Consider the following 12689-nt stretch of genomic DNA (forward strand, 5'->3'; position numbering starts at 1 on the left):
TGTTACTCCATAAATTTACCAAAATCTGGTGTTGTCAGTGTTTTGCATTTTGGTTATTTTAATACATGTGTAGTGGTATCTCATTGTTCTTTTAATTTGCATTTCCCTAATGACATATGATGTGGAGCTTTTTTGCATATGTTTACTTGCCCTCTATGTATCTTCTTTGATAAGGTGTCCCATTTTTTTAAGTCACATTGCTTGTTTTCTTATTGTTGAATTTTATGAGTTCTTTGTATATTTTGGATAACATACTTTTGTAAAATACATTTTTTTTCCAGACTTTATATTTTTAGTGCAGTTTTAGGTTAACAGCAAAATTAAGGGGAAGGTACGAGGTTTCCAAATATCTCTGCCCGGACACATGCACAACCTTCCCCATTATCAACATCCCCCACCAGAGTGGTACATTTGTCACAGTCAACAAACCTACACTGACACATTGTAATCACCCAAAGTCTATGGTTTACATTAGGGCTCAGTCTTTATTTAAAAACTTTATTTATTGATTTTAGAAAAAGGAGGAGAAGGAAGAGGAGGAGGAGGAGGAGGAGGAGGAGGAGGAGGAGGAGGAGGAGAGGGAGGAGGAGGAAGAGAGACATCGATTTGTTCCACTTATTAATTCAATCATTGGTTGGTTCTTGCCCTGACATAGAGGGGCGATGCTCTAACCAATTGAGCTACCTGGCCAGGAAATAGGGTTCACTCATGTCCTTGGCAAATATTTTCTCCCAGTCTGTGGCTTGTCTTCTCATTCTGAAAGATAACACACCAGATAGTGCCATCCATCTAATTTTTAATATGTTGCTATATATCCATCATTATTTTAGAAATAAAAATACAAAAATGAATAAGGCACTGTTCCTGGCCTCAAGGAGTTCACAATCTAGTGAGGAAGACAGGCAGAAACGGATGACAAAATTGTTTGAAAGGCCCACCATTATCCTAGGCCATTTCATTGTTCATGTAGAAGACCCTGTCCTGTACCCAAACCTCATTGGACCTTAACTTTAGCTCTGACAATTTTAACCTTTGCCCCTCTTCAGCAAGTCCCTCCAATTACCATGCCCAGGCAAATATTTCATTTCTAAAATCTCACATGCCAACATACTATTAACTGAGAACTTTTAATCCTTGAGTGCTATCTCTCTGTAGGCTCATTTACTACCTTAGTAAGATAAGCTTCTTTGTCCTGATTTTCTCTCAGTCTATCTACCTGCCTTGGTTTACTCCCTGTTCTATTTACTCCTCAGCATATGGGACTCCAACTTTTCAATCACTCTCTTACTCTTAATAATAATTATAATGATGGTAGCTACCATTTATTGGCCATGTACTATGTTCCAGCCACTGCGAATTAGGTGTTTTATATAATAAATATTTTACAGGTGAGCATATGGACTAAGCGTTTAAGGCTTATGTAGTGAAGGGGATCAAGGCATGCCAACCCACAATATGTCACTGTGGTGTATTAATTATTTTGAGCCTAAGGCAATTGAGAAACAGCAAACACAGGAGGAGCTATCTGCCCTTCCCCTTGCTGCCCAAAAGCAGGGCATAAATTGCCCTTTGTAAAGATGACATAAAATTCCATTTGTAAAGGCTCCCCACTCCCATACCAGTAAGAGAATGATACTTACCACGGGAAATGACATGAGGCTACATTAAAAAACCTTACTAAACAACCCTTACCTACCATAGAGTTCCTAGTCATCTTTCACAATTTACTATCCCTACGAGTCACAATTTACTATCCCTACGAGTCACAATTTACTAGCCCTAAGAGCCCAAACCCCTTTTCCTTTGTCTAGTCACTTCTCCACTAGCCTTTTGTTAAAATGGTATATAAGCTCCCAGCTCTAATCACCTCTTTGGGTTTCTACTTCTTTTCTGTGAAGCTCCTGCAAATGTAGAAATACTAACATCAGTACGAACATATGCCCGTTCTCCTGTTATTCTGTCTTTTCTCAGTTTATTCACATGCCTCCAGAAACAGAACCTGAGATGGTAGAGGAAAAGTTTCCTTCTTCCCTGTGGTAGTAAATAGCAAGGCCTCAATCCAAATCCGATCTCTCTGACTCAAGAGCTCATATTTTTTTCCCACCAGGCCACACTGTTCTATATCCTTTGAAGACATATTAGATTCTGGGCAGAAAAGCATTATGCAGTTTCATATCAGTACATGAGACTAAGGGTGAATTATTGCCCTCAAATTAAGAACTGACTAGGTCTCAGAACAGTTGGGACTAGGGACTTCTAAAATCATCAGGATTTTCTCTCTCTCATAGTTTGTCTCACCATTATGAGGTAATAAATCCTTGTTAACTTAAAATAAAAAACCTGGTGAGTAGAAATTGAAGATAATAATTTAAAATTTATTATTTTATAGGTTTTGGTAAGAATGAATATTTTAGAAGGGCAGAGATCTTAAATGAATAATGTTCTTTATAGTATAACAAGCATCATAGCAATGAGGAAGAGAATGTAAAGTATTAGACCTCAGGCCTGCAAACTAGATTTAAGTACTATCTCTGCTGCTTATTAATTGTACATGCCTCAGATCTGTAGAACATCAAATCTGCAAAATAAAGGTGCTAATCCCCACCTTAAATGGTTTTCTGAACTTTATATGTCCAACTATGTATCAGATGTCTGCACTCAACAGTCTCATAAACACTTCAACATCAGTATGAAATTAATCCTGCTTCACAGGCTTTTATTTTTCCAAGGAAACCTTATCTCAGTTAATGGTACCACCAACCATACAGTACTCAATTCAGAAGCCAGGAATTGTTGTCCCCACCTCCCTACTTACTCTTTTGTTTGTTTGTTTCCTAATTACCAGGTGCACACACACAAGGTGTTCATGTGAGGGTTATAAGGACATACTGATTTGTTTTAAAATCTTTATTGTTGAGAGTATTACAGATATCCTCTCCCCCGCTTCCCCCATTACTCCCCTCTACCTGGTTTCCATCCCACTCCAGGCCTTCACCACCCTATTGTCTGTGCCCATAGATAATGCATATATGCATGTAAGTTCTTTGGTTAATCTCTTCCGGGTCCCCCCTCCGTCTCCCTTCCCTCTGAAATTCATCAGTCTGTTCCATGTTTCCATTCCTCTGGTTCTATTTTATTCATCATTCTATTTTGTTCATTAGATTCCTTGTTTGTTTATTTTGATTTTTAGATTCAATTGTTGGTAGATATGTATTTATTAGCATTTTATTGTTTCTTCTTCTCCTCCTCCTCCTCCTCCTCCTCCTCCTCCTCCTCCTCCTCCTCCTTCTTTTTCTTCTCATTCTCTTTCTCCTCCTCCTTCTCCTTCTTCTTCTCCTTCTTCTGAACTGTTTTTCCTTTGCTGCTTTTAAGATTCTCTCTTTGTCTTTAACCCTTGCCATTTTAATTATGATGTGTCTTGGTGTGGGCCTCTTTAGGTTCCTCTTGTTTTGGGGACTCTCTGCACTTCCTGGACTTGTAAGTCTATTTCTTTCACCAGGTAGGGGACATTTTCTGTCATTATTTCTTCAAATAGGTTTTCAATATCTTGCTCTCTCTCTCTTCCCTTTTGGCACCCCCATAATATGAATGTTGGTATGCTTGAAGTTGTCCCAGAGGCTCCTTATACTATCTTCCTATTTTGGGGTTCTTTTTTCTTTTTCCTCTTCTAATTGGATGTTTTTTGCTTCCCCATCTTCCAAATAGTTGATTTGATTCTCAGAATCCTCTACTCTACTGTTGAATCCCTGTAAATTATTTTTTATTTCAGTTAATGTATGCTTAATTTCTGACTGGTCCTTTTTCATGTCTTTGATGTTCTCACCAAGGTTATTGAAATTCTCACTAAGATCCTTGAAGCTCTCATTAATATCCTTGAGCAACCCTATGGCCATTATTTTTAACTTTGGCTTTCCTTTTCTTTCTTTCTTTTTTTTTTTTTTAATCCTCACCTGAGGATATCCAGCCTCCCCCAACCCCACCCCATTGATTTCTAGAGAAAGTTGAAGGCATGTAAGAGGGGGGGGGGGGGGAGAGAGAGAGAGAAACATTGACATGAGGGAGACATAATGATTGGTCGCCTCCCACATGTGCCCTGACCAGGACTGGGGAAACTGCAACCGAAATTCATGCCCTTGACCAGAAATCAAACCCGAGACCCTTCAGTCCATGAGTCGATGCTCTAACTACTGAACCAAACTGGTTAGGGCTGTTTTGAACTCTAATAGTTTGCTTGCTTCCATTTCATTGAGTTCTTTTTTTTTTCTTTTTTCTTTTTTTTTGAGATTTCTTCTTTCATTTGTGACATATTTCTTTGTCTTTACATTCTGGCTGCTTCCTTGTGTTGTTTCTATATATTAGGTAAACTGCTATATCTCCTGGAATTGGTAGAGTGGCCTTCTGTAATAGGTGTCCTGTAGGGCTCACTGGCTCAGACTCCCCATTCATCTGAGGTGGGCACTGTAGGTGCATCCCTTGTGGGCTGTATACACAGTCTTATTGTAGTTGAGCCTTGATTGCTGTTGGTGTCACTGGGAGGAATCAACCTACAGGCCAATTGGCTCTGAGGATCAGCTGTGAGTGGAAGAACTGCTGTGCAGGAGATACCCCTATGGAGCAGGACTTGCTTCAGTGGGGCTTTAGTGCTCACTGAGTCTGCCCCTTGAGCATGTCACTTATGGATGTGTAAAGTTGTAATCTGGTATAGTCTAAAGCTGTCCACCGGGCCTACCTGGAGGTGCAAAGTCAGTCACTGCCTGGGTCCACTCTACAGGAGCCACAGAGTGATCTGCAGATGACTGCTTCTTGTGAAGTGCCCAGAGGAGGCCAAACTGTCTTGGGCCTCTTATTGATAAGTATGAGGCACACTGATGCCAGATGCTGCTTGTTTGAGAGATGTTAGGAAAGTCTGAAGCTTGAGCCAGGACAGGCCATTCATATAGAAAGGCTGCTGCAAACAGCTTAGGTGGGGTGGCAAATTGGATGGAGCAGGGTCTCAGGGAATCACCAGGGTGGAGTAAACAGTGTGAACCAGGCTGATGGAAACTTAGATATGGCTGCCAGTCAGCTCTGCAACAGGGGAGGTCTCAGCATAGGAACAATGATCCCTACAAGCACTCCTGTCTGGGAGAAAGCCACCCCAGAGTTCTTGCTCTGATGCCAGACAATCCAGTTCCTCCTCATATGTCCCTGGATCCCCTCAAGGTGTTCTCCCAGCACTGGAGCTCAGAGGGAGTGAGCTGTAAATTCATGCACTGGCCCTTTAAGAGGAACTGCCTGGATCACTCAGCCACAATTCTCACTGGTTTTTTACAGCCTGAAGTTACATGGACTTCTCTTCCCAGCTCTGGAACCCTGGGCTGGGTGCCTGGTTTGGGACTGGGACCCCTTGTTCCTCATAGGAAGCCTCCATAGCCAAGATATCCCTCCTGATTAAAAAAATACCACACGTGGGTGTTGGACCACCCCGTTCCACCCCTCCACCCCTCCTTCTAGTCTCAGTGTGCTTTCTTCTTTACTTTTCTAGTTGCAGGACTTCCATTCAGCCAGATTTCAAGTGGTTCTAAATGATGGTTGTTCTGAATGATGGCTGTTCTGTATTTTAGTTGTAAGTTTAATGTGATTGTGGGAGGCGGTGAGTATCACCATCTTGGTTTCCAGGGTCCATACTTTTTTTTTTTTTAAAGATTTTTTTTAAATTGAATTTTACAGAGAGAGGAAAGGAGAAGGAGAGAGAGATAGAAACATTGATGAGAGGGAAACATTGATTGGCTGCCTCCTGCATGCCCCCCGCCTGAGTGCAGGTCCACAACTGGGCATATGCCCTAACTGGGAATCAAACTGGCGAACTTTTAGTGCATGGGTTAATGCTCAACCACTGAGCAACATGGCCTGGCTCCCTACTTACTCTTTTTAAAAAATATTATTTCTATTGATTTCAGAGAGGAAGGGAGAGGGAGAGAGTGATAGAAACATCAATGATGAGAGAGAATCATTGATTGGCTGCCTCCTGCATGTCCCCTACTGGGGGTTGAGCTTGCAACCCGGGCATGTGCCCTTGACCGGAATCAAATCTGGGACCTTTCAGTCCACAGGCCCATGCTCTATCCTCTGAGCCAAACGGGCCAGAACCCTACTTACTCTTTATGTCTAATCACTGCATCCTATGTTCTACTTTCATTAATTCATGTACTCAAAATTTATTTACTGAGCACCTGATGGGTATATTAGGCACAGGAATAGAGCAATGAAGAAAATACACATAATTCCCATGGTCTTGTATCTTAACTTTAGTGGGAGGGCCACCCATCAGGGAGTCATACCATACTCACATTAAGCTGCATGAATTTAAGCAATTATGTAATTACTAGAGGCCCCACATGCAAAATCACGGGAGACCCAGACCCTCCGCGCCAGTGGGACCCCAGACTCCATCACATCGCCGCGGGACCCCAGACTCGGCTGCTCCGCTGCGGGCGGGACCCATCAATGCACCTCCTGGTGACCAGTTATTTGGTCGTTCCTGCATTCCGGGGTTCTGGCCACTGGCTTTTTATATATATAGATGCTTGGGAGGTAGAGTAGAAAGAACCATTAAACTACTATAACTAAGCAAGAATTTAGATAACTACAATTATGACATATCTGATACTCAGGAAGTACTTATCAAATTATATAATGTAATAAGGAAATGTATGGAGTGCCATGAGAGTGTACAGTATGGAGAACTAAACTAGTGAAGGGTGTCAGGAACACTTTTTTTCAGAAAATAACTCTAAGCCCAGTGGAGAAGGAGGGTAGGAATTATTCAGGTGTCTGTGTTGTTGGGGTTGGGGTGAGGAGGAGGAAGAGCTTTCCTGGCAGAGGGAATGACACGTGTGAAGACCCTAAAATAGGGAGGAAAAGGTGTTCAAGGGACTAAAAATAGTGTCACTGAAGCATAGTGAAACCTCAGAAAGTTTGATTCCATGAAGGTGAAAGGAGAGGCAGGCAAAATCACAGCAGACTAGGGGTTACAAACACAAGTGGCTAAAGAACTCAGGCAGGCAGACCCCATAAAGGTAAGAGTGGTGGAAACGAGACTGGCATACACATGCCATCTAAAGAGGACAGTCAGCACTCAAATCCAGCTGATTACTGCCATAAAGGAGAGTGGGTTCAATGTGGCCAGATCTTCTAGCTTTTTAAGAAAAAATGGAAATCTGGACTTCAATATGTAATTTTCCACATTTTTAATATTAGCATCCAATTTTTAAAAATCAAGACATTGTGATGGCAAACAAAGCATACACCAGAAGTTTAGTTGGGACCTGTGGGCCACCAAGTTTCCAAAAGATGATATTTTAACATAGCATGGAGACTGGTATATCATGAGTTCATAGAGATACACTAAAAAGTGAAGATGGCAGTAGACCGGATTCCACATACGTGGATCCTGAGTTCAGAAGAGAGGTCCATGCTGATGATCTATATTTGGTATCATTCTTATAATATTGTTCATTAAAGCCATGAGTGTGAGTGAAGTTGAGAAGGAAAAAGGTTTGGAAGTTTGAAAAAGCATGGCACATTGAAGTTTCTGGCTGGAAAATGGGAAGATGGGAATTTTAAGGAATGAGTCAAGGTTAGTGATCTTTAAAGAGCTTTAAATCTATGCTAAAAAATTTAGAATTTTTCCAAAGAAGAACAGGGAACCATGATAAGGTTTCAGGCAATAGTAATATGAGATATGAATTTTAAGAAATAACTCTGACTTTAGTGTGGAAGAAGTATGACTAAGCAAGGAACCCAAGGCAAAAAGACCATTTAGGAAGCTACTGTGGTATTCCAGGAGAGCTGTTGATGGCCTTAACTAGGGAAAGTGGATGGATCTGGGAACTATTTTGGATGTGTTTAGGGTCCAAAGATGGGATCTGTTCATTCTTATATTTGCTAGCCTTTTTTTCCCCCAGCATAGAGTCCATGTTTTCTTTCTTTCTTTTTTGTAATCCTCACCGGACAACATGTTTTTCTTGAATTTTAGGTAGAGGTAGAGGGGTTGAGGGGAGGAGGGAGAGAAAGAGAGAGGAACATCGATGTAAGAGAGACACATCCGTTGGTTGCCTCCCTTATGCACTCCACCTGACCGGTGATGGGACTAGAAACCTGGGTATGTGTCCTGACCCAGAATCAAACCCGAGACCTTTTGGTGTACCAGACGACGTTCCAACCAACTGAGCAACATCGGCCAGGGCTCATGTTTTATTATTTCAATCGTTCTCCAGCTAATATCTTCACCGCCTTTGCCTGTTGGCCTTTCTATCACATCTGCCTGGACAAACTCTAGCCCCAAATGAATCCAATTGTCATTCTGACTCTCTCAGTACCGAGGCAACTGAGCACTAACGGAGGAAACCACAAAAGAGCCGAAATTAGTATCTCTAATCATGCTCATCAATCCCAAAAGTGGTACATTTTACCACTCTCCTCAAGAACAGTTTTATACCGTCTCCACCTTTCTCTACTCTGACTCACGTCCCCACTCCCAAGCACCTCAGGTAATTCTCTGGGGGGAAATGATCTGGTCTCATATTTCCCATTGAAGAAACTCCCTGAGAATCCCACCACTGAATCTACAACTACGTCTACTTTTGCACCTGCCTTCTCTGTCAGGGCCCAGGAGTTGAATGAGTGAGCTCATATGTGTAATGCCCTTAGGAGTAGGGGGTAAGCTGAACAGGAATGGAATGATGGATGAGGACTCAGATTCCCTCCCTCCCCCACCACACTGGCAAAGTTCAAGGTGAGTCAGAATAAAATAGTTTGGGGAAACTCTGTCAGAGATAGACTAATGAAGAACCTCAAATATCTCTGCATAGCTGAAACCTCTTACGACCAATTTCTTTTCACTCATATTCTATCCCTTTCACACAGGCTCCTCCCCCTGTTTTGTACTTTCTCCCTCAATATCTCTTAATTAAAAAGGGTGAGACATTTGATTTTTTTCTGGCTCCTTCTTGCGTCCCTGGGTCTCCGTCCAAGCTCCTTTCTACGAACCCAGACGCTCACTTCCCTTTGTGTGAGCAAACCTACACGTGTCTGTGCGTTTGTGCCTGCGGGTTCCAGCAGAGGGGCTGCGGGAAAGTCCTCCAGGCGGGAGGCTGTAGGACACACCGAGCACCAAGTTCTGTGCCAGAACGCCGGGGGCGCGGTCGAGCTCGGCCCCCGCACGACACCCGTCTCCAAAATGCGGGGCGACCCTCCGCCTCTAGGACCGCGCGTCCCGCCGGGCCCGGGGCGTGGCCCCGAGGGGCCGCCCGCCAATCGGGCGCTCGGGCGCGGGGGCGTCGTCCGCGGGCGGGGCTCCGGCTGCCCGCCCCCCGCGAAGCGATCCCGGGCTCCGGGCGTCTCCGAGCCTCACTTTCCGCTCCCGGTGGCCGCTGCCCTCGTGCTCGGGGCCGGGGACTTGGCGGGGTATGGCCTCGGTCGCCGTGGCAGCGGCCAGACGGAGCCTCGGGCGGGCGCCTCCGCTCCTCCTCCAGCGCGGCTACCAGACCGAAAGGGGCGTCTACGGCTACCGGCCGAGGAAGACCGAGAGCCGGGAGCCCCGGGGCGCCCGGGCGCACCCGCCAGGTCCGATGGGGCGGGCCCGGGGCCTGGGGCCTGGGGAGGCGGGGTCCTTCTTGCGGGGCCTGCAGCGGGGTGCTGTCGTGGGGGGCGGGGGGCTTCTGGGGGTCTGCAGGCTGTGCGCAGGCCGGGAGGAGCAAGGAAAAGGGGGGGGGGGGGTGCAGAGAGAGGAGGCGTGGGTGCTGTCGGTGTGGGGTCAACCCTGTGCAGCCTCTGGAGTTGGGGAACTTTGAGGTCAGGGTCTCAACGTCGGTCCCACGCTCGGGTGATCTTCCCACCTTCCGAGTTCCGACGGGTCTTGGGCGCTCTTGCCTTTGCTTTTCCCTGTAAACTCGTGGGAACTGAGCTCTTTGCGGAGGCGGGGCCGCGGGAAAAGCAAAGTTCCAAGATCTCCCAGCTCCTGGAGTTTACACAAGGATACATTTCAGGGCCACGACCACAGCATGGTTATTTATTACCTGTTTATGTCCTCTGGCTCAGCCTCGAACTTCAATTTCAGCGTTTAAAACTCTTTGCTGAATTTAGAACCATGTTACTGGAGTTTTAATGGATTAGAGGACAAACCTCTCTCTTGTGTGGCATGCTCGTGGGCAAGAGATTAATTTTGAATATTTGATTTATGCTCCAAAGTTATTGTATCTTTATTCATCCTCACAGAGTAGAAGACGAATACAGATCAATTATCAGAGTAAAATCATTTGGTATCGTTGATCCAGGCATTAGATTAACAGTGAAGATCCCCTTCATCATCTAAGCGCCTGACCTTTGAATCTTACATCACACGCTGGTATCTCACTATTTTGCTCTTGACCTCAGGGGACATTTGGAATAAACCTGATTTCTCTCTCTCTTGAATGCAATGGGGTTTCTTTAGGGAAGGCATTTGGGAACTACATCGTTAATCCATTGAGAGTAAGACTATAGGTGTCTTATTTCACTTTGCAAAATGAGTGTCAAAAATGTAGATGTCCTTTCTCCAACGTAAGTGTGTGTTCAAATCACTTTGATATTTAAAGTGCCATTTTCCAGGCCTCCTTTCCTCCCTCTACCCGCTGGGTTCCAATGCAGTGGTCTGAGATGAGATACAGGAATATGTATTTTTATCAGGCACCCCAGGTAATTCTCTAACAGGAAATCCATGGCCATCAGTGGCCAAATATTGTTATAGTCAGTAAGAGATGTATGTGTGAAATGTGTTTGACAGTCTCTTCTTCATGTAAGATCATATTAGTATGTGCTCAGTTATTACGATCTCATTTGAGGTGTTTCCTCACAATTGGTCTCTATTTGATTCCTCGAATTATTTTATAATAACTCTTTTTTGTAGATCATTATATCCTACTAGGCTGTGTGGGAGAAGGGGGAAGGAGAGTTGTGTATATTACGTCCAATAATATCTCATTGGCCAGAACTTGGTCACCTGTCTATATACATGCAAGGGAGATTGGAAAACATGGTCTTTATTCAGGGTGGCCATGTGCCAGCTAAAAATTATCTTGAGAAAGAAGAGGAAAATAGATATCAGAAAACAACTAGTAATCACCATATTTGAACCCTTTGGCCACTCAAGTATCCTAAACTTTTCTTTCCAAATGTAAAACGTGTTCATCTCTTTCCATTCAACTCCTGGATCCAGCTCAAAGTCCATTATTTCTGGAGACTATGTGGTCCTCTTCATCTGGTCTGGCTGTGACTCCTCATGTGAACTGCCACCCACCCCATATATACGCCTATGATATATAAAGAAAACTTCCATCTGTAGAAGGAAAGAATGAGGGATCTATAGAAGCCACTGGTTCAAAGCAGTTACCAATCCTATTGGGGAGGAATGATAAAAGCTCCCTGTTGTGGCTATGTAGTAAGTTCACAAGTTTATCTGGCCCTTCAACACTGCCCTCTGTCCATTCCTCTGGATTTGCCTTACGGATTCTTCTTTATCCAGTATCTTCTGTGGCCATCTTTGACATGGACATGCCCTTCTCGGGGGCTGCACCCCTTTCACAGTCTACTTTGATAAGGTTAGGAGCTTGAGGGTTTCTTTACGGGGGTCATCAGTTACAGGTTTTATTTTTTTCTGGCCAGAGTTGGGATTTCTTAGGCAGTATAGTTTTCTTATAAAATTCATAGGTCTGCAGTCTTTTTACTTCTGGTCATTCTATGAGCAAATTGCTTAAAGATCTCTTCTAGCCCTGGCTAAAAAAGGTTGCAGTTTGATTCCTGGTCAGGGCACATACTTAGGTTGTGGGTTGAATCCCCGGTCAGGGCACCTATGGGAGGCAACTGATCACTGTTTTGCTTTCACATCGATGTTTTTTCTCTCTCTCCCTTTGCTCTCTAAAAATCAGTTTAAAAACACCATATCCTCAGGTGAGGATTAAGAAAAAAGATCTCATCTAGACCTAACATTTATTTAGTGATTGATTTTAGAGAGAGAGAAGATGGGGAGGGAGTGAGGGTGGGGTGGGGGGGTGGGAGAGAAACACTGGTTTGTTGTTTCGCTTATTTACCCATTCATTGGTTGCTTCTTGTATGTGCCCTGACTGGAGATCTAACCTGCAACCTTGGTGTAGGGGGACCATGCTCTAACCAATTGAGGTACCTGACGAGAGCCTGTAGACCCAATATTTAAGCCACAAAACTTCAGTCTGTTATTTATTGCTTCTGTGTTCTACATGTTCCGCTCCCTAAATTTAATGTTGCTTACCTGACATCAACCAAAATAATAGGCTTGAGTGGGAAGGCAACACTCTTTATCGGATCTTGAGGTCTCAGCTGGCTTCCCTTGTCTAACAGAGAATGCTTACTAGAATGTACTTGAAGAAGGATTTTGTCTGTTCTATCTCCTATTAGCCAGCCTTTTCAAAACCATGTTTTCTAAATACTTCCAATTTTCCAAACTCGCCAGGGTCTACCTTCTAGGGACCTCCATGCAGAGTGAATTTCCTGCCATCTCTTGTTGCTGATTAGCTAGCTCCAACTTGACCTCATCTTTCTCCCAGGGCTTTCCTGAAAAAAAAAAAAAAAAAAAAAAGCTACAGGATCTGTGGGCATGTAGTCTGCCTTTCAGGGTATTGCAGGTGACAGTTTTA

General features: G+C 43.9%; 1 protein-coding gene across 3 annotated transcripts in view; it reads left to right on the forward strand.

The window, feature by feature from the left end:
* Positions 1 to 9372: 9372 nt before the first annotated feature.
* DHTKD1 (dehydrogenase E1 and transketolase domain containing 1) overlaps positions 9373 to 12689 on the forward strand; it is a 60374-nt gene continuing 57057 nt past the window's right edge. For 2 of the 3 annotated variants that reach the window (XM_079769483.1, XM_079769484.1), the window contains exon 1: positions 9373 to 9606. In XM_079769483.1, the coding sequence (XP_079625609.1) occupies positions 9450 to 9606 (157 nt within the window). In that variant the 5' untranslated portion in view covers positions 9373 to 9449. The remainder of the gene's footprint in view (positions 9607 to 12689) is intronic. The other variant, XM_079769485.1, reaches the window with a different exon arrangement.

Source organism: Cnephaeus nilssonii (genome assembly GCF_951640355.1).
Source record: "Cnephaeus nilssonii genome assembly, chromosome: 4".
Classification (NCBI taxonomy): Eukaryota; Metazoa; Chordata; class Mammalia; order Chiroptera; family Vespertilionidae; genus Cnephaeus; species Cnephaeus nilssonii.